General features: G+C 36.1%; 3 protein-coding genes and 1 non-coding gene across 4 annotated transcripts; 2 read left to right on the top strand and 2 right to left on the bottom strand.

Annotated features, from left to right (window-relative positions):
* Positions 1-2145: 2145 nt before the first annotated feature.
* Positions 2146-2229, bottom strand: CLUP02_tRNA226. The gene has a single exon. It is a non-coding gene; the product is annotated as a tRNA-Thr (tRNA).
* A 2486-nt stretch (positions 2230-4715) lies between these two features.
* CLUP02_12778 (uncharacterized protein) lies at positions 4716-5885 on the top strand (the record flags this gene model as incomplete). Its single annotated transcript, XM_049291739.1, has 3 exons — positions 4716-4787; positions 5054-5353; positions 5871-5885. The coding sequence occupies 3 exons, from the start codon at positions 4716-4718 to the stop codon at positions 5883-5885; spliced, it is 387 nt and encodes a 128-aa protein (XP_049148885.1).
* Positions 5886-12853: 6968 nt separating this feature from the next.
* Positions 12854-13467, top strand: CLUP02_12779 (mitochondrial carrier protein; the record flags this gene model as incomplete). The annotated part of the gene is made up of 2 exons (XM_049291740.1): positions 12854-13303; positions 13369-13467. The coding sequence occupies 2 exons, from the start codon at positions 12854-12856 to the stop codon at positions 13465-13467; spliced, it is 549 nt and encodes a 182-aa protein (XP_049148886.1).
* A 132-nt stretch (positions 13468-13599) lies between these two features.
* CLUP02_12780 (fungal specific transcription factor) lies at positions 13600-16805 on the bottom strand (the record flags this gene model as incomplete). Its single annotated transcript, XM_049291741.1, has 8 exons — positions 13600-13931; positions 14045-14361; positions 14421-14733; positions 14795-15271; positions 15328-15409; positions 15487-15907; positions 16022-16092; positions 16554-16805. The coding sequence occupies 8 exons, from the start codon at positions 16803-16805 to the stop codon at positions 13600-13602; spliced, it is 2265 nt and encodes a 754-aa protein (XP_049148887.1).
* Between the last annotated feature and the right edge of the window lie 5997 nt (positions 16806-22802).

Raw genomic sequence — 22802 nt, forward strand, 5'->3', positions numbered from 1 at the left:
GTCTATTAATATACTCTTCTTTTTCTATAGCCTTAATCGGTTAACTTTAGCTTCTAGAACTCGAATATAGTACTAAGATACTACTAAATAATAGGCCTACTTGCTAAATATCTTTTTTACCTTTCTAAATAGTAGTTATTAAGTATTATAGTCTGGACTAAGCTCTATAAATAACTTTAACTAATCGCAGAACTCGCTAGCTTTTTTAAGTATTAACTAGTTAATAATAAACGCTATTAATACCTAGTTAATAGCTTTTCTAATATTACTAGTTACTTACCTAGTATCTGCGGTCTTTTTAGTTAGTATAACTAAGTTAAGTAGGACTATTAAATTAATAAGTAGTTTAGCTATGTTAGGGGGATATAGTCTAGTTACTTTTTATTTACTTTGTATATTTAATAACGTTAGACTAGCTAAACGAGCTTTTTAATAGTAGCTTAAGAAGTACTACTTTCTAACGATAGTAGAATTATTTACTATGTCCTCCTTACTAAGCTCCTTCTTATACTTAAACTTAATAGGTTTAAAGATAGCTATATTTAACGGCTAGAGGATATAAGATATATATAGTAATAAGAATAGTAAATAGACGTTATTTTTATAGTATTCCTATATAAATTCTATCGTTATATAACTCCTATAGCTATTTAAAACTAATAGTCAAGGCTTATTAAATATACTAAGCCCCTTAAGGGGGGGGGTCTTAGTTTATAATAAAAATACTATTTTTAACTACTTAAGGGTAGTCTTGTTGGTTATCTAGCTATTATCTATTACTATAAACTCCTAACTAGTATAAGGGTTAAGTTTAAATAAAAACCACTACTATTATACCGACTTTCTTTTATATATAACTAGTAGTTTAATAGCTCGACTATTAATAAAAATATACTCAATTATAAATACTTAAATACGCAAACTAAGCTCTTTTTTTTATATTACTATAGTCTCTACTTTGCCTAAAACTAAGCTATTAAATCCCTTACCCTCTAGGATACTAGTCTTATTTATATTATACTTATTAGCCTATTTAATATCGCTAATATTTAGTATATTAAGTAATCTAAACTATAACTTAATTATATTAGTAATAGCCCTATTTAGATACCTCGAATTAATAATACGACTTTTCTAGACCTTAATTAATAAGTTCCTCCTTAAAAAAGCGTTTATTTATCTCTTTTTAAGAGGATTTATATCCCCTTAGGATCTTAGAACTCGCTTAGTAAATTTTATAAACTATTTATAAGTTAGTATAATACTTAAATTATACTAAATACGAACCTACTAAGCTAGCTAGTCTTCTTATTATAGAGGAAGCCTCTAGAGGTTTATAAATACTATTACCCTTATTTAGTAGCCTCTCTTATAGTTACGAAAAGTTAACTTTAGAACTCCGAACTTAATCGAGGCCCGATTAACTAAGAAACCTCTTTTAATAGCCTTAAGAGCCTAAATAACTTTATTTTTAGTATATAAGACTATTATATATTAATAAATAAGTATATAAAAAAGAATTACATTTGGACGATTTTTGTAATTATTATAGTGGTTTGAAAATCGTGGGTAGGGTTTTAATACGGTAGCTGGGATGGAGAAATGGGGTGGCCAAAAGGGGGTGGGTCGACTTACATTGTACCCCAGGACTTGCAGATGCCCATCGCCGAGAGGCCATCTGCAAGTGCAGGCTGGAACTGCACGTGGGCACGGCGTCAGGTTTCTTGCTGGTCACATTATCAAACAGGGCTGGCTGTACTCCATAGAGAATTCTGTATCATCGTCGTCTGAAGGGCTTGGCCTCACTCAGTCAGTGGCTCCTGCGATACATACAGCCAGCCAAACCTGTAAGTTGCTACCGGCTCTAGACACCTTATTGACAATTATCAATACACATGATAAGTGTATATATGCTAAGCTTTGTAAAGGAACCAAAGAGACGAGTTATTAGCAGTATGCGTTTTTGCCTGGTCTGTGGATCTAGATGGTTGTACCCACGGACGTGCCAATAGAGTACCTACCGCGAGGAGCTTAAAGCTTGATCTGTAACTCAGAATACCTGCCATAATGTTGACAACTCAAGAATTGAGGATTTCTATCGCATACCCATTTCTCTATGCAGGTATGCGCGATTGGCAAAAGGAATGCCCCCTCACGGGATTGAACCGTGGACCTTCGCATGCGGTGCCGAAGTACGAGTGCGACGCTCTACCACTGAGCCAAAGGGGCTTCTTCAAGCTGACACAATGAAGCCTAATTTGGAACTATGAAGATAGTAGTCGTCGCCAGCGAGTTCTCTGTCGTGTGCTTCAATGCAGTCAGTCTCCAGAGTCATTCAACGTCGTAGTTTACAACGATAAGACAGACAGTCCATCACAACCGGCCTCACCGTCCCCTCGGTAAACTTCCAGCCATCCTGGCCCCGGACCATCACCGACATAAACTCCCCAGAGAACAAGCTTTCCTCCGTCTTTTCTATCCGCACGAATACCCTCAGTCCCTCGGTCCACGTCCGCGATAACAACCTCGGCCATCCCCCGTTGGCGTTGCCGGTAAACCGGAAGTATCCACCATGCACCATCGAGTATCGACACATGGGCGCGCACATCAAAATACCCATAATCCCATCCGCCCACGGGCGTCTCGGCCAGAAAGAAAGGAAGTTGCCCAGAAGAGTGTCCACTTTTGCGGTGTTACTCACCGTCCAACCTCGTGCAAAGTTACGATACACTCGGCCTTTGGGCTTTACAGCGAGACTAACAGCGAGCATTTCCTAAAAATCTGCTGCTCTTCGGGCCCTTTTCTCTTTTCCCCATGGAACTACCCGTAAAGCATCGTCCGCCTGGCCCCGTGCGCAAAATCTTGTTTCTCACTAACGCTGGACGAAACTTAACCAAACTGAGCATTAGACGCAAAAAAAGACCATTTCCATTTTTATCCTGTCATCGCAACTCACGAAACTTGGCAAACTCGCTCACGCATTTCCATATGTTCAAACTGGCCGGGACCCCGAAACACCACCCTCGGTAAATGTCCCGTAAAAGCCCCTCCCTCTATGGAGTATCAAACGCCCACAACGTCGGAACGTCGTTCCGACTTATTCAACCTCGGACCCTGGCCGTTTAATCGTACGGGTTATGGGAACCGTCTGATCCATTCATCCAGAGAACACCGCACCACAGTTTCGGTACGACTGGTTCTCTACTCGCCCTCACTATCCAGGTCCAAACGCTTCAGAGTATTTCCTAAAAATGGAAACACGACTTACAGCTGGAGGCACGGACAAGTGAGAACAAAGGGTGAGAGACGGGTGCGAAAGAAACAGTACATGCGCACAACACCTCACCTGTCTCTACGTCTAGGGCCCCGGCACTTCGGCCCTCCGGCTCTGATGATACCCCGAACGACATCCGCTCGCCCAATGAATCCAACATCCCTCCCATACCGCTATGCCGCAAATACCACATGTCAAATCTATTCCCTTGGTCCCTAGGCTGCTCGGTTCACAACCTGGCTGGCTCTCCCCATGTAACCTCCGGACGCATCTTGCATATACGCGCTAGTCCCCCCAGATTTACCATGAACGGAAATCCAGAACCCATCCATAACCATTTCCCTTCCTCCCTATCCCACTTCCTCCGCTCGCTCGCTTGCTCACTCACTCTTCTGTACTCCCACGCCCCTCGAGAAACTTTGAAGTGCAGTCCGGCATGATACGATCCTCTGTCCGCGATCCTCCATCGTCACACAGCTCGGAAGTTGACCGAGAAGCACTTGCGAACCCTGAGAACCTTCGTCAAGCACAATGAGGGGCAGATCTGTATGCGTATCATCAGATCACCGTTCTCGTCACGGTCAAACCCCCGTCCGACCCCGCCGAGCCTAACCGCACCGATGATCAAACGCCGTTGATCATCGTCGACGTGGCGGAGGACGCGCCGAGCCGGGCCCAGCTTACACAGCCCTCCCGACTCCAGTTCCTAACCCCAGTTCGCCAGGTGCTCCAGAGAATCAACTTCTTAGGAGGAAAAGCACGCACGGAAAAGTGACCCATCGACACGGATACAATCTTTCAGCCATCCTGCTTATCCATACACCATCGATAAGACCACCAAGATTTCCAAGATGCCAACTCTACCCATCAACCTTGGCTCAACTCGGACGATGCCCGAGATTCTCAGACACCATTTCCAAGAAAGCATCGCCGTCACAACCAGATGAGAGACAAGATAAACACCCCCACGTAACAAAAAGGCAAACCGCTCTGAGCTCTCCCTCCGGCCAACGCAAAAACCGACCCAGCTCGGAACATGCCCGAGTGGAGCCCCCTCTCAGCGCCCATCCTCCAGGGCCCGGGTGACCGTGCAGCTTCAACCACTTTTTCCAACCGGTCACTCTCCGGTCCTTCGGGGGAAAGAATGGGGTATCGCGCGCAGGAAATGGGCCGATGAAGGCCGGTACAACCAAACAACGGGGCTTTCTTTTTTCGCCGCGAACGGTGGACCATGGGGGGAAAGCGAAGGAGGGTCTATGGTTGCTCGTTATATCATGACGGCATTCCGGACTAGGAGAGGAAATGGAGCGACGAGTGACGACGACACGAGACGCCAAACGCGAGCGAGATTGCCGACATTCACCGAGGTCTTTTCGCTTCGGTGTTGAGGGAAGGTCTGGCTCTGAACCAGACTAGATCAGATCAGATCATTGCCCACACAATGGAGCAGTCCGGCGTCTTGACCAAGATCGTGGCGGGTGGTGTTGCGGGGGTTTCAGAAACGCTTGTTACTGTGAGTGGAAGGCCTCATCATCCATGCTCCCCGAGGACTAAACATAGAACACGTGTGTTGGTTTTACGCACTCACTCACTCACTCTCTCACTTACACTCTCACTTGCATTTTCACTTACATTCTTATTCTCACTCACACTCACTCACTCTCACGTTCCATACACAAACGTACAAACATGTTGGGCACACTCGAGCGGTCACGCGCACATGAGAAGAACAAGCATACAGAAAAAGGTCTAACACCAAGTCTCTTCGACACGATATAGTACCCAGCCGAATACGTAAAAACACGCCGCCAACTACACTTCAAATCCGCCACCAACGCAACAACCTCAAGACCCAACCCACCGCCCGGCTCCCTCGCCATCATCCGCGACACGATCCGCACCTCGGGCGTGAGGGGCATCTACTCCGGCGTCCAGGCCCTCGCCGCCTCCAACGCCGCCAAATCCGGCATCCGGTTCCTCGCCTTCGAAACGACGCGCTCAAAGCTCGACGCGCTCTCGGGCTCGGAACCCCAGCCATCAGGACCGGGAAGGAAGCCCCGTGCCGCGTGGATCAACGTCGTAAGCGGTCTCAGCGCCTGTCGGATTGGAAGTCCAATTCGACTGCGGCATACAGCCGACTGCGCAGGGGCTAATTAGGGGCCCTATTTATAATTATCGTAGCTAGCCTAACCTACGGTTAGAACCTCCTTTTTATACCTACTACGCAAATATTTATATAGTTTAATTAATCTCTTTATTAACTACGGTTCGAACTAATTACTTTATAATAGGGATACTAATACTAATTAGTAATTAAATTTTACTATCGTAGATTAGTAAGGTATTTTACTACGCAAAAGAGACGACTTCTTAATACTATACGAGATAGGAGATTTATACTAATTAACCTTATAAAAGTAGATAAAAAAGGAGGTAATTCTTAAATACTACACGGAATTAAGTAATCGTAGCCCTTTATTACTTACGAAAGGTCGACGTTTACTACGTTAAAATACGTTAATTAATAGAACTACTTAAGTAACTAGCCTTTTATTATCGCCCCGAGTAGCTATTTTACTAAATAACTTTTCTATAGCCGGCCCGCAATTAGAAATTAACTAGTTAAATTAGTAAAAGGTAATACTTATATAACAACTACCTACCTAATTAATTAGCATAACGAACGAGCTTAATAATATAATATAAAAGAGTACTGCGCGATTAAAAAAAAGGATCTTTAAATATAAATATTCTTATTTAGTAACGAAAGTAACCCTATAGGAGTTATTAAGCTAAGAAATCTATAGTATATAAAAAAGTCTATTACTACGAGGATTTTATAAATACGACCTTAAGCCCGCGATCTAAATAACCTCTTTATAGCTCCCTTAACTACCCCCCGGGTATTACTTAAGAATATAATATAGGGGATAGTTTAACGAGGGAGGAGGGGATTTAGAGGTCCTAATAGTATCGAGTTAAGAGTATTACGGATCTTAGAGATTAACTTAAAAAAAAGGTAGCTACCCTAAAGTAGTCTTATGACCTCTTATTAAAGTTATTATTAGCCTAAAAAAAAGCTAAAAAGATGAGGATCTAAGGGGAAAAGAAAAGAATTCTTTAAAGGGCTGCTTAAAGGCTTCTTTTTATATTAGCTCTTAATACGAGATTACTAATTTTAAAAAATTAACTAAATAATAAAAAAAATCGCTAGTAAGCGATAATTACCTAACCGTAATTAAACTACGAAAAAAACTACTTAAAAAATATAAAATAAAGTACTAAGAGGCTATAAAAAATAAGATCTCTAAGGTATTTAACCCCACTGCGTACGAGTAATAAATAAGTATTTTTAGTAAGTCTTTAAAATCTACGATTTTATAAAAAAGAGGGCTTAATTTCGTTAATTATACTTAACGGCCTATACGGTTCTTAATAGCCTATATAGCTCCTTTACGAGCCGCCCGGCGTTTATTTTTAACTATTCTTATAAAATACTACCCTAAAAGAGGTAAGTTAAAGAAAGAAGTTATTTAGAGATTATAAAGAGCACGAGGCTTAGGAAGCTAAAAATATATAAAATAGCAGAAATCGGTAACTAATAAAAATCCCGAGACTAATTATTATATCTTCTTACGGTAATATAAACGTCTACCGCTACTATTATAAAAAGGAACTACTAAAACCTACCCTTTTATATTAAATAAAAAGGAGGATCTTAGTAAGTACGATAGCTAGCAATTTAGAAGGGTAATAGTAATTACTAAAAATAATAAAAACGAGAGTAATAGCGAGATAGTAAGAAGAAGTAAGAATTTCCTAGACTTTAATAAATTCGTTAAGTAGTAAAAGTATGGATTTATTATAACTAGCGCGCGGATTAAATATATCCCCGTTAAGATTAAATATATTAGTAATTACTAATATAAGTATAAGCTAGAGTACGACCCTTAGCGAGTTAGGGTAAAGAAAAAGAGGACGAAGCCCGATTTTAAATAGAATCCTAATCCTTTATAAATAAGTAAATATTAACCCGGACTATTAGGGGGCATAGATATATAGAATTGCGGATTAGCTTAATGGTAAGTAAATTAACGTAGTATTAATCTATTTAACTAAGGTCTATAAGAAAAAGGGGCTATAGGGGTAACCCCTATTTTATAAGATTATAAACGACCTTAGCTACTAGCTAGATAAATAGTTTATAAGTATAAGCCTAGGAATTATAAAAGTAGTTAATAGATTCCTTTACGGGCGAGGGGTATTATTAGCGTAATTATAATCGTAAGAGCTATACGAAATACTAGTAACGATAATTATAGAGGAGGAATTCGTATTATAGAACTAGGTATAGGTTAATAGAGCGTATAATTACTTTAACGAATTTAAAAAAAGGGTAAACGACCTAAATTTCCTTCTTATAATTACTAATAGAAATCTATTATTATAAAAGGATATACCGGGGTAAAATATAATATTAAAAGTACGATAATTAACAATTCTACCTATTTCGATTTATAACTCGTTACTATTACTAACGCAAAATTCGGCGCCGATCGGCTAATAAAAAAAGAGGTAAATAACCCGAAGTTACTAATAGTACGTAGCGACGTAAGGATCGTATATAAAAACCGAAAATCTAATAATAAATACGAAGCAATTTATAGACCTTAAAAAGATCTTCTTAAAAGAGAAATTATACTCTAGGGGGAAGTATAAGGTCTTATAAAAAACCCTAACGATATTTTATAATTATTACGAAAAAGTTAGAATTAGGGAACATTAGTACTATTTAGTAATTAATATCGTACTCATAAGTAAAGCCTCTAATTATTATTATAAAGCGGTACGTAATCTCGATTAAAACGACTTTCTTAGTATAATTAATATAATCCGAAGCCGCTTTAAGACCTATAATAAGAACCTAGAGCTCCTATCTAAGCTACGAGCAATTTTTTTTATATTTATAGCTAGGATAATAGAGGGTAAATCGCGAGTAAAGATCCTTAAAGAGCTTATTAATTAAATTAATAAACTAGCGAAAACCTAATTAAATAAGGGGATAAATAAGCGGAAAGTCGGATATCTCTATACCGCAATCTAGTATATATTAGAAATAAAAATAACCCTATACTAAGTACCCGAAAACTACAAGACGCTCTACTTAAGGCTAAGATCTAGCTTTAATATTAAAATAAGAATACCGCGCTAAACCTACTTTTAAGTATATAATAGCCCTTATTAATAATATTAAGTCGATCGAACGTATAATAAAAAAGGAAAAGAAGCTAAATACGGTAATCGCTAATAAAAAGGCCTAGATTTATTAAATAAGTAGAGATTTAACTTACGGGTAGAGTAATAAAAAAAGTAATACTATATTTATAAAAAGGATAGATATTAGTTAAGTAACTACTCTAAAGAAGAGCGTATTAAATTATATAAATAATATAAAAAGTTAAGGGTAGTAGATAGCAAAACTAGCCCTCGTTAGTTTAACTAATTCCTCGTTATATATAAAAGAAGATCCGGGGGTACGGAACTTAGTAATAATAGCTAAAATAGTAGCTTAAAGTATATACCCCCTATAAGAAATTTAGAAAATAAAAAAGATCTTACCCCCTATACTAATAAATTAGATTATAACGAAATTAATAATATTAACTACTCTTTTTTCGCCCCGTTAGCCTCTAGAAGATATATAAAGCTAAACGAATAGAGGGTAGCGAAAGCTCTTAATAAGTAGGCTTTTATTTACGGATAGTAAGGGAAGGTCCCTTAAATAACAGATATAGAGGCGGCTAAAAGGGCGAATTCAATAGGGCCGAAGCCTATTCTCTTAATAATTAAGGAGAAGACGCTATTTTTCTTAATATTTAAAAAAAAAGAATATAGTACTAAGCATATTTAGGGGCAGCTAGAGGGGTCCTTTTTATACTACTTAGATCCTTTAAATACTAAGCTCGTATAAGTATTTTATGCGAGCGAAAAATATAGCCTAGACGATTTTTATAGAATTATCCTAAATACTAGGGTATTATAATAATTAACTAAAGGAAAAGGGTAGTTCTAAGCGCTATAAAAGATCGCGCTAGTAACGCTTAATACGTCGATAGTAAGTATTATAAAGATTAGTTTCGGCCTAAGTAAGGAAATTGTCGCCCTAAGTATAATAGAAGTAAAAACGTACTTCGGAACGATAACTTTCTATATTTTGCCCGTTAATACCCTATTTCTCTTATATTTAAAAAATATAGATCGACTAGGTATTATATTCGATAATACGAGGAACAGAATCTCTAGTAATAAGTACTTCGAGATAGTTAAATAATAATAGGGGTATATATTTATAAAGCTTATTAATAATATAAAATCGATTAATTACTTAACGGAAAGTAAGCTTAGAAAACTATACTAGAGATTCGGGCACCCGTCGGTTACGAGGCTATATAACCTCCTAAAGTAATTAAGTAATAATAATATCGAAATAGGGGCGCTAAAGTAGTTAACGAAAGTATACTACTAATACTAAATAAATACGCAGAGCTTACGTAAATTTAAGTTTAAATTACGTAATAAGCTTAATTTTAATTAGGAAATCGTCGTCGATATTTTCTACTTAAATAGTCAGCTAGTATTATATATAATCGACGTAGCTATATCCTTCTAAGTAGGGTAATTCCTCTAGGATCTATAAGTAAAAATAGTATGGGCAGCCCTACGAAAAAGCTAAATTAATATATACTAAGGACCGCTAAATAGTATTAGAACCGATGCTAATACTAGCTTTAAGTTAGTAGAATTTAAGGATAATACGATAGCCTATAGTATATAGCTAAAAATCGTACCTATTAAAGCGTACTATAGTATTAGAAAAGTAAAGATGGTATATTAGTAGTTAAAAAGGGCGTTTAGAATTATTAAAAAGGAAAATCCGGATTTTACTAACGACGAATGCCTCTAGATAGTACTTAAATATTATAACGATACTATAGGGCCTAACGGACTTATATTAATGCTATTAGTATTTAGAGTATATTTAAAAACGACCTTAGCCTCGCTACCGTCGCTAAGTATAAGCTAATAAGCCTAAGTAGTTAAAAAAGTAATACGGGTACTACGCGAGGTAAGTATAAAAAGGCAAGTTAACGAAGTAATTACTACGTATAGTAGGCCCGATATAGGGGATAATCTAAATATATTATTAAATTCGGATATACGAGTATAGTACGAAATTACTTAATAGTAGGCTAGGCTATATAAGTTAATTTCCGTCGACGAGCGCTCTTATATAGTTACGAGAGATTGTAATTAGCTACTCGAAATATTAATTATAGTAATTAAACTATACTATATAAATCTTAATAAAGTAATTTCTAACCTATAAAAAGAAGAAGAGCTAGAGGAAACTATATAACCCGTAGTAAAGGTATAAGAAATTATCCTTAATAAAATCGTCGTAGCGGTACTAATAAACGATAAGGAAGAGGAAATTATTAAAAGGGTACTAATATTACTAGCGAAACGTCGCAAAAGACTACGACGGCAAGCCCTAACGTAGCAATTTATCACTAATAACAAAGTAATTAATACTTTTTATATAATAAAAAAAAAAGCCGATTTTAAGCTAGCGGTTAAACTACGTAAAGAAGGCGTAATTATAACTATTAAAAAGCTATATAAGGGATCAGATCTTATCGAAGTAGATACTCTTCGTAATCGAGGGGTCTATCGATTTGTCCTATATAACCTAGAAAAATATATAAACCTCTATATATTTAAATTACGAATAGTTCGTAAAATTAAAGAAAAAAGAATACCCTAGCTATACGAGAAGTCTAAATACGTAATTTAGGGGTACGGTAACGTTAAAAAAGCAACGCTACTTATATAATTACCCACTATATAGCGCTATAGCTAATAATTAATAATAGTACTAATAGTATTATTATAGAAGAAGGGATACGAGATTTACAGCCGTAATATTACCTAGGCCTATACCTTATTAGCCACAGGGCTTATAAGGAAAATCCTAGCTTATTTACTAAAGGAAATAGCTAGTAAGTACTTAGAAGGTACGATTATTAAAGTGCTTAAGCTACTATATAGGCTCGTAAAATCGGGTACCTATTAGTAAGCTACTTACTACGATTTTTATATTAATTAATTATTAATAATTACTTTTACGTACGACCCGTGCTTATTAGTTACGGAGTATAAAGGTAACTAATTTAAGATTATCGAAATATAGATTGATAATATATTAGGCCTATTTAATATTAACTTTATAAAAAAAGAGGATAAGGAGCTTTAAAAAGCGGGCTTCGTATCGAAGCTAAAAGAGGTCCTTATAATAAATACCCCCTTAGTATTTAATAATAAGATTCTTATAATTAAAGAGGAAACCGTCGTTTTTTAGTAAAAGGAGTAGGGTAAGAAAATTAACCTTGTCGATCCGAATATAACTAATATTAAGAAGTAATATAAAGCTAAGCTTGCGCGAGGGGTATATATTACGAGTATTTATTAGCTTAAGGTAACTTTTAATTATATTAGGGTAGCGTAGGCTATAGATCTAACTAAACGAAACGTCGAAGTACTTAATAAGCGGCTTAAGTAGTAGTAAATAAATCTCGATCGAGGTCTCGTCTACTACCTAATTAACTTTATAACTAATAAGCTCTACGTCTTCGTTAATAAGTTATTTATAAATAATAACGACCTCACTTCGTAATTAGAGTATATTATTATCCTAGCTAACGAGAGTATAAATAAGAGCGAATTTACTATATATAATAATATAATCTACTACTCGTTAATTAAAAATAAGTAAGTAATAAGAAGTGTATTAGCGTCGGAGGTTTATAATATAGTTAACGGCGTTAACCTCTCTTATATAATTTTAATAATACTAAGGAAGATTACCGATCGAATTAGCTTTCTACTTATTTTAATAATTATTTATACCGATTCTTACTCACTATACGAATGCTTTATTAAATTAAGAACGACGAAAAAAAAGAGGCTTATAATCGATATTATAGCCCTTAGGTAATCGTACGAAAGGCGTAAGATATTTAAAATTTATTAAATTAATAGTAAAAATAACTTTATAAACGCTTTTATAAAAGTAGTACTAAATAAGGGATTAGAGTAATTCGTAGGTAGTAAAAAAGTTATTATATAAATAAAGGGATAGGTTATATAAAAAGAGTAGAGAAAAGGGAGAAAAAGAGACGACTTAATAAGCGGGCCCGAGGTCGAATTATACCTCTAACCGCAGTAGTTAAATTAATAAAAAAAAGAGAAAGTTAGTATCGGATTAGAAGTCTAATTTAACTACGGTATATAGCCGACTGCGCAGGGGCTAATTAGGGGCCCTATTTATAATTATCGTAGCTAGCCTAACCTACGGTTAGAACCTCCTTTTTACACCTACTACGTAGATATTCATATAGTTCAATTGATCTCTTTGTCAACTACGGTTCGAACTAACTACCCTGTAATAGGGATACCAACAGCGCCGGCGCAGCAGAGTCCATCGCCGTCGTGACGCCAGGCGAAGCCATAAAGACGAAAATGATCCACGCCGCCGCCACCCCCTCCTCTTCCTCTTCCTCGTCCGCAAAAAACCGCTTCGCGAACCGCGGCCTCATCGGCGCCGTCAGGATCCTGCTCCGCGAAGAAGGCATCCGAGGCCTATGGAGCGGCCTCGCGCCCGTGCTCTGCAAACAAGGCACCAACAGCGCAGTCCGCTTCACGACCTTTGCTATGCTCCAGGAGCGCGTCGCGGCGCGGTGGCCTCAGCTCGAGGGCGGCGTCGGGAGTACCCTCGTCTTGGGCGGTGTGAGCGGTGTGTTTACGGTGTACGCGTCGATGCCGTTTGATAATATCAAGACGAGGATGCAGAGCGTGCAGAGTGCTGACGTGCGGTATACTGGTATGGTAGACTGCGCTGCGAGGATTCTGAGGAGTGATGGGGTTTTTGCGTTTTGGAGGGGTACGTCGCCTAGGTTGGTCCGGTTGACTGTAAGTTTGATGCCATGTCTGGGAGTGATGGTGGGAGTGAATCTGGCTAATGTGGACATGTACAGCTTTCGAGCGGCATCACGTTCACGGTCTATGATCAAGTGGTGCGTCTGATGAAGTCGGCGCAGACAGACCGCAAAGCCAGCGACCTGCAGCGCCTGTAAAGAAGGCCAGGCCGTCGCGAAAACATGGATGGCGGAAATCTTTCTTTTTGTTCTTTTCTTTTTCCTTTAAATTCTGGTAAGTGATAGTTGATGCATAAGTGAACTGGCTTTCTGCTGGCTTTATTTTTGTTGCTATTCATCTATCGCGCCGACTCTGACGCTCAACGGTTCTATAGAAGACATGGTCTGGAAGACCTGCGGGTCAATGGCAAAGGCCTCGGGGCCGAGGGTGTCGACAAAAGGGAAGTTGTATATCTGCTCTGGGGAGCTGGTGGCCTCCGGGCCGGGCGGCACGGACGTCGGGGGCATGTTGTTCTCGGCGCCGGCGCCGTGGCGGCTCTGTTGCGGGATGCCGTAGGTTGCCATGGGCGGCGTTGCGGCCGTCTTGGGGAGGCCGAGGGCGCCGATGTCGATGCCTAGGCCGACGAGCTCGCGGGTGATGAGGTTGAGGGCGCTGCTGATGACTAGGGGGCGGGGTGTGGTCAGTCAGAGTTGAGGGCTCAAAGTTGGATCCTGTTCCCCTTCGGCTGGAATATGTCGAAGTGGGATGAGGGAACGCCTCAAAGCCTTAACTCACCTGGGTTGATGCGCTTCACGGACGCCAGGATACGGACGCAGTACTCCAGTCTCCGCAGCGCTTGCGTGTCCTCGACGCTGGACTGCACCTGGAGCAGGAAGATGGACGCGGCAATGTACACGCTATACGAAAGGGAGAGCACGCAGTGGCTGATGCCGAAGGAGCGGCAGAAGAGGTCAAAGATGGCGATGATTCCCGTCGCCGAAGTCACGCACTCGCCGAGGTACCGCTGCACCGGCTGCAGGTTATCGCCTACTCTTCCGCGCTGAGACAGCATGGGACGGTAGAGGAGGATCTTGAAGGTGCGGTAGAGGACGCTAAGGGGAGGGTGCAAATGTCAGTATCTTTCGCTTCAAAGGGGGACGACGGGACGTACTTCAACGTGATGATGTGCGACGGCGGCGCCAGGGCTGGGAGAGCCGTGGGTTCGATCTTTAGGTGTGGAGGCAGCTCATCCCACCACTGACGCAGGGCGACTTCTTGCTTGGCGAGACAGTCCTGCATCTCGGCCTGGCTGTTGGGCCGCACGGGGTCGTACATGTGGACGAGGATCTCGTTAAAGGTTATCGAGAGACGGCACATTTGCATGAAGCACGAGGTGGAGTGCGCCGCCGCGGGGGGATACTTCCAGCCGCCTTCCGGTACGACGCCAAAGGGCGTCCACGACTCGTTCTCGGCCGAGTCGTCAACTATCATCTCGCCAGTCAGCACACTCCCTTCTGCAGAAAGCACCAACAGAGAAAAACATACACATAATCTGCGGCGGCGACACAGACGTCTGCTGCAACGAAGGCGAGCGCCCGAGGTACAGACTAATCATCTTGTCCCAGAAATAGCAACTCCAAAACAGGCGGTGGCGGATCTCGACATCTTCGTCCGCGAGCTGGACGGAACCGGGGTACCGCTGCCCGTCGACGCAGATGCCGAGGTGGTCGATGATGCGGAACGCGAGGCCGCTGTACGTCCAGGCCTGGGCGCTGTTGCCCACGCTGCACTCCTGCGCGCTGAGGAGCAGGAGTGTCTGGACGGTGGGGATGGAGCAGACGCCCTGGCTGAGCTCCTCGAAGACCATGCTGCGCGCGTGCTTGCCGAAGAGGGCGCCGCCGTCGTAGAACTCCTCGAGCCTGTCTTTTGTGGCCGGGTCGCTTCGGCCCCAGCGGATGGAGTGGGAGAGAACTGCGTTCATGAGGGTGTGGGAGTAGTATGGTCCTAATGTCTGCATGTCACCTGGTAGAGATGTTCAGTTTGGAAATGCCAGGAGAAGAGTCAGGGGTTGTCCTCACGAGTAAAGGCAGGTCTGTAGATGAAGTTGAAGAGAGGTTGGATCCAGCACCAGTGAACATTCAGCAGATATTGGAACGGTTCCTAGGTAAGGATCAGATCAGCTCACACGCCACTTTTCCGCGGGTAGTTGACCGGAGGTTGGAGGAGGAAGAGCATACCGGTATATCGGACATGTTCTCGAGCGCCCTCTGCTGCCAGGCGTTGGCTACAAGCCTCTCACGCCTTTGCATGGCCTGGTCAGATGTCGACTGCTGGTCCCTCGAGCCAGACGGCCTATCACTCGGCAGCTGGAAGAAGCTCGTGGAGCCATGATACGTAATGGCGCCCTTGTCGTCGACCTTGAGGCCCTTGAAGCTCTCGCTCACAGACTCTTCATCCTGCGACTCAAAGTGGTGAGGGTCCGTCATGGGCGACTGGCCCGCTGACGGCCCGATGCTAGGCGATGATGTCCGGGAGGGTTCTGAGGGTCCTGCTCCCGCTCCCGCTCCGGATGGTGCGTGAGCTCTCGCGGCGGCAAGCTGTGCTTCTAGTTCCTTTATGCGATGCTCCAGCCGTGATGTGTATGACAACGTTGGGTTACTTTTTCATCCGACATGGTCAGTATATTCCACAAGAGTCGCCGGGATGTAGGGGGAACATGAGGGATCCCAGGCTGCAGGTGAGATCGGGGGCTTAGCAAAGGGGAAAACTCACAGTTTATAGACGCACTCATCCGCGCGGGCAGCACACCGATTACACGTCGGCTGCTCTCCGCCACATTTTACCTGCCGTCAATCCCGGGTCAGCATCAACTCAGGCCGTCATGCTCCGATCCGTTCGCGCCGCCGCCGTGCCGGAAGTTGTGCATGATGTCCGTCGCCCGGATTCGCTCTTCCCCCCGCCCTTCCGTGCCGTGATGCCGTCGTCCCACACCCATTCGCCCCCAACCCCGTCCTCTTGGGAGTCGATCCCCCCGGCCATGTCGTGTATCCCAAGCCTTGGTTACCTCAGGCAGGATCATCAAACATTGCCTGAGCCTCCGCTACCCTCCGCGGATCCGAGTGGTGGGCAGGGGTACGGGTTGTGGCGCGGAATGCGGGAAATGAGGCGCACCACGGCGGAGGGGTGGTGGTGGTGCGGCGTGCCGAAAGAGAGACAGACAAGGTGGGGGATAAGAGAAAGGACTCAAAAGAGCGCGCAAGAAGAATACAGAAACACAAAGAGAAGAAAGCGGAATGAAACGTACCTTGCGACGACGACATGGTTCGCACGAAAAGGCGCTCTTCTTGATGGCCCTCGTGGAGGACATGGTGATGTTCCATGGGCTAATTTTCTGCCTTGCCCTCTCTGCTGTTTGCGCCTGGTCTGAGGTGGTTCCCTCCCCGAAGTTAATGCGGGACGGAAGAAAGTTGAAGGGCGAGGATATTCTGCCAGCAGCTCCCGCTATTCTGCCACTAAGTGTAGCTACGGCCGCCACACGACTACCGGTCTTAGGCATATACGTAAGCTAGGCTCTATATAGTTAGTATTTAAATAAATTAGACTAATTAAAGGCCGTTAATTAACTTATAATTAATTAAATTATTTTAGTAAAAAGTATAGTAATTAACGAATTAGCCTAATTCGACGTAATTAACGAAGTGGCCTAATTAATTATTAATTACTCCGTATAGCCTATAGCCCGTAATTTAATAACTTCCTCTACTTTAGCCTTATACTCTACTTTAGCCTCGTACTTATTAACAAGTCTATTTATCTTACTTTTTATTATAAAATTAATATTATAAATATAATCCTCGTTAACTAAATCTTATAATATATTTAATTATATAAGATTACTAATTAATTAAAATTATAACTTTATAAGTATTAATAGCCGAAGAGCTTTTATAAAATTAATTATATTATTATTAATTATATTAATTACTTCATTAATAATAGCCCGCTAGTATTTTTATTATATTTTTATACTAAGCTCGTACGTATTAAAATTATATATAATCTCGAGGCCTTATTAAGTAAAAGTAGTTTTATTTAGTACTAAAAGTATTATTGATAATAACAGTGCTAATATAAGTACTACTTTTGCGCGTTTAGTAATTTCCTTATATTCGAACGTAGAGGGCTTTTATTTAGAAGAGGTACTTTAATTAACGGCTAGCTTTTTTAATTTACTTATTATAATTATTATAATACTTATTATAGAGCTCTATAAATAACCCTTACCTCGGACTTATAGAGGATTAAGTAGGGGGATAAAAGTATTATTATTAATAATAAGCTTTAAGCGTTACTAGAACTAGTATAAATAGATCTTTTTTAGTAGTATTAAGGTATTATCCTTAATATATTACTAAAAAACGTAATAATAAAGTAGCTTATAAATAGTTTAAATTAAGTAATATACGTACTCTTTTAATAGCTTTTTTAATAAACTTAAATTTAGCTATTTACTTAGCGTACTAAGTTCTTATAAGAGTTATTTAAGGGTATTATAATATATATATAAACGTACCTTTTTTTGAAATAATCCCGTAATAATATTTAATATTTTAGCCTAGTGACGGGTTTAGTAAGCGCTAATTATAGCCGCTTAATTTATTTAAAAAATAACTAAGTTATTAAATATAGTTTTAAGGTTACTCGTATAGTAGTAAACTCGTATTTTAATACTCGTATATAAGGATTTAATAATTAACGTAGTTAGGTAACCGAAGTACTTAATTTAGTTAACTTAAATAAGTACGATTTTTTATATTATAGCTTAAGCTAGGTATTAATAACGTAATTAATTATTACCGTAGGATACTTAGTAATTTAAAATTTAAATAATTAGTCGTAGTATATAATTATTAATTAGTTATAGAGGAGATTATTTTAATTTATAAGGAATTGTTAAAAGTAAGGGTTATATATAATTATACTAATTTTATTTTTTATAGCCGGGCCGAAGTAATACTAAGTCTAGGTTAATACGTTAAAGTTAACGTATTAGTAATAGAGTACGTATAGTACTATTTTAAATTAAGTATTATTATTAAGGGTATTAAGTAGAGTAATCTTACGATTTATATACGTAATTTATAAAAAGGGAATTTCGTAAGCCCGGAGTAATACTAATAGCTAGTTAATAGTTTAATTATAGTTAGCTTTTTTTTTACTAAATAAAAAATAGCTCGTAACTTAGAAAGTATAATTATTATTAGTTACTCCGTAAATATTAAATAATAGTATATTAAATTAGTTAGTTTTGTATATAGAATTTATTAATAGAATATTTAGATATTATTAAAGTAGGGAAATTATAGTAATAGGTACGATAAATAAGTTTATAATATAGCCTATATTATTATATTAGAAGCGGTACTAGTACTTTATTGAATTACGTAATTAATTAAATAACTACTTAATAAGGGTCCTACTACTTAATTTATTATAGTAGTAAGTAACTAATATATTAAGTATATTACGGGCGATAATATTATTATAATTGCTACTTTTTAATTATAAGCTTAAAAGGATTTAAATAGGTCGAATACCCTTATTTTATTAATTAACGATTTAGTCCTTCTTATTACGTAGTAGCGCGCGGTAGTAATATATAAAAGCGTTAGTATTATTGAATAGGTAGTTATAGTAGTTATAGAAGTTATTAACGACAGGATAAAAGAGCTAATTACCGTTTAAAAAGTTAGTAATAATTTATTAATAATAGTTTATAAATAAGGTTAAAGATTTATAATACTTATTTAAGTAGGTTAACTTTACGAGGTATTACTATTTTTAATTATAATACGGGCTATAAGTATAATAATAAGTAATAGTAATTAGTACCTTAGTATTATAACCTAATATATATAACTAAGACTAGGGCCCGCCCCGCAGGCTTATAGTAGCTATAATATACTATATATATAAAAGTACGGGAATATAAAATAACTCCTATAGAATAAAAAAACTATAAATAAGTTATATATAAATAAGAAGTAGTAATTACGTAATAAAGTAATTATTATAATTACTCTAAGTAATCGCTTATTAGTATTTACTAAGCGATTACTTAACGAATAAAAATAATTATTAATAAAAGATATATTTATAAGCGAACTTATATATAATATAAACTTAAGCTAAGCTTAAGGATAGACTTCTTATAGCTTTTTTAATAATTAACTTAGTATTAAATCTTATAATCGCTTTTAACTATTTTTATTAAGAACTTTTTTTAATAAAATTATAATTAATTACTAAAGCCTTATTTATTTTATAACTTATAAATATAGCTTTAGGGAAGCTATTTATAACTATAATATTATTTACTTAATATTCATAGCCTTAACTTTTATTAATATACTTATTATAACTAGCTAGTCATAATACTTCAATTACTCTTATTTAATAAGTTTATTTTATAAAAAACTAACTAAATAGTACGAATATATTAACTATTAATAATAATAATATAGCGTAGCTTATTAAAATAGTTATACTTACTATTTAATAATTATATAATATAATACTTAAATTTAAAAATAAAAATAAGTAGTTTTATATTTAGTTTATAATACCCCGACCTCCCTTAGTACTTAGAGCTAAGTACCCTAAACTAGAACTTTATAATAGGTCCCCGGATACTCTCTAAGGATTCTTTATTTAAACTAGGGCTTACTTACGCTATTATAAACCTCTTTTATTATTAAAACTAATAAAGTTTATTACGTAGCTTTATTTTTTAAAAAGAATACCCTTACTTAGTTCGAACCCTTTATAAAAAACTATTTTAAAAACGAATATAATATTTAAAATAAAAATACTAAGAAGATCTTTAATAATTATAATAAGTTTAAAAAAAGACTTAAAAAAACCTTTAGTAACTTTAATAAAAAACGAATTACTAAATAAAAGTTTATAACTTTTATATAAAAGGGATTAGTTAGTAAGTATATATTTAAATTTAAATAAATTATTTCTAAGCTTAATTAGGGTAATAAAATACTTATAATAACCTTCTATTACGGCTTAAAAAAAGAAGTTAAAAATAACTTCTCTTATTAAAACCGACCTAATAAACTTTATAATTATATTAATATAATAATTAAAATTAATAATTAACTTTATAAACAACGCTTCGAATATAAAAAATAAAACGCCTAAAATAACCGATCTAAGCTTAATAATAAACGTAAATATAAACTAACGATTACTATAACTAGGTACTATAACGGACTAATAGACCTTAATATTATTAAAAAAAAATAACCTTAATAAAAAAAGGACTTTAAATATTATAATTATAATAAGCTAGGATATATAGCTAAAAACTATTAATAACCTAAGCGTATTTAATATTAACCTATTTTAAAAAAGCGAGCTAATATTATAAATAAGGAAGTTCCCTATGAATAACTCTTATAAATAGTTTATTATAATAATAACTACCTTACTTACTAAAATAATAAGGAATAAATAAAATAGTACCCTAAATAACCTAAAAATAATAAACAATCTACTTTATTACTTATTAAAACCCTAGTAATAGTAAAAAAGAAAAAAGAGATACTTACTTATCGACCTTATATTTTTAAAAGAAATAATATTAAATACTTTATTATACTTTTTTAGATTTATAAAAATATAAAAAAAAGGGTAAAACGGACCCTATTATAAAGAATACTCTTAACTTTTTTAAAAAACGAATTAAATGAAGACTCCTAGCTAATATAAAAAAGTAGCTCCTTAAGCTTAAAAAAAGAGGACCTAATATAAAAGAAATTATAAATAGCCTCGTATATATAATATAATAGAATAAAATAAATTAAAAATAACTTATTAAGTTTTAAAATAAGCTCGATTTAAATAAAACACTAACTAAGTTTATTTATATAATATAACGAGTAAATATTAATAAGAAATTTATTTATAAAGTTAAAAAATAGCTTAAGGACCTTATATATAAAGATAAGATCGAAGTACTTAAGAGACCGACTCTTAACTTTAAAATTATTAATAAAAGAAAAATCGATTTTAAAATTAAAAAAAAAGATATTAAAATAGGAACTAATTCTTTTTATTTTAATAAAATAGAATTATTTTATAATTTAAATAAACCTCGTAACGTTACTTAATAACGTACTTAAATAGAAATTAATTATAAAATACTATTTAATATTAACGATATTAGTTTCAAAAAGGACGACGATAACCTATAATATAAATATATTTATTTATTTAAAAATAACTAAGTTATTTAGTTTTATAAAACTAGAGAACGTAAAAAGGTTATAATAACCCCTTATATAAATAAGGATTACTTTTTATTTAACTTTAAGGACCCTTTTTATAAAGAATTATTTTAAATAGAATACTTAGATAATAAATACCTTTAGTATTTTATATTTAAATAAAATAGTCGTTTTTATTTATAAAGACATAATAATAAAATTATTAAGGATATTTATATAAAGGATTAACTACTTAATTAAATATTACTAAGCTTTAATAATAATAATAGAGCTATATTTAGTTTAGACCCTAACTCTTTTATAAAATATTTTAATAGCGAATATATAAAATAAGAAGATTATAAATACGATTAATATTAAATTTATTATATTAAAAAGGCTAAGGCCTAGAGAGAGTATTAAGAGAAATATAAATAAAAAACCCGTTTGAAAAAAAAAATAATAAAAAACTAAAAAAGCTAATTATAAAAGAACGACGAGAAGCGAAAATAAAAAAGAAATTTTTATATATAATTATATAATATAATAATATATACTTACGAGTTAATTTTAATATTTATAAACGAAAATTAAGTATTATTATTAATAGCGGCGTATAAAAAACCTATATTTTATTCACAATACTAAATAAACTTAATTTATTATAAGTATATAAAGATAAACTATATTAATTATAAATAATAAAAAGAGAACGAGTTAATTATAATTATAAATATATTAATTAAGAAACTATATACCTCTCGATATATATTAATAATTAATAAAAGTAATTATAATATAATATTATAAAAATCGGAAATATCAACGTTATTTTAAAACTCTTATAGTTATAAGAATATAACTTATAAATAAATTAAATTACTAACTAGATCCTCTAAGAAAATTCAGTTACTAAATAACTTAAAAAAAAAAAAAGTTTAAACAGATTTTTAAAAACTACTAAAGAACGAGAATAAATACGATATATAGCTTTTATTAAAATAATAAAAAGCTCTAAGAAGCTTATAACTAATACTAACGATTAAGGATCGTAATAATTTTAAATTATATCTAAAAAATACTAAATATATATAAAACCATTTATAAAACTTAAAGAAATAGGATTATTAAAATATAATGATTAAAATATAAAAATCGAATTTAAAAAAGGAATATAACCTAGGTTCTATTTAATATGTTTAATAAATTAAAAAGAATAAGAGTATTTTAATAAATATATCGATAAGAAACTCGAAAAGGGATATATTTAACTA

This window comes from Colletotrichum lupini, chromosome 6 (assembly GCF_023278565.1).
Source record: "Colletotrichum lupini chromosome 6, complete sequence".
NCBI classification, from domain to species: Eukaryota; Fungi; Ascomycota; class Sordariomycetes; order Glomerellales; family Glomerellaceae; genus Colletotrichum; species Colletotrichum lupini.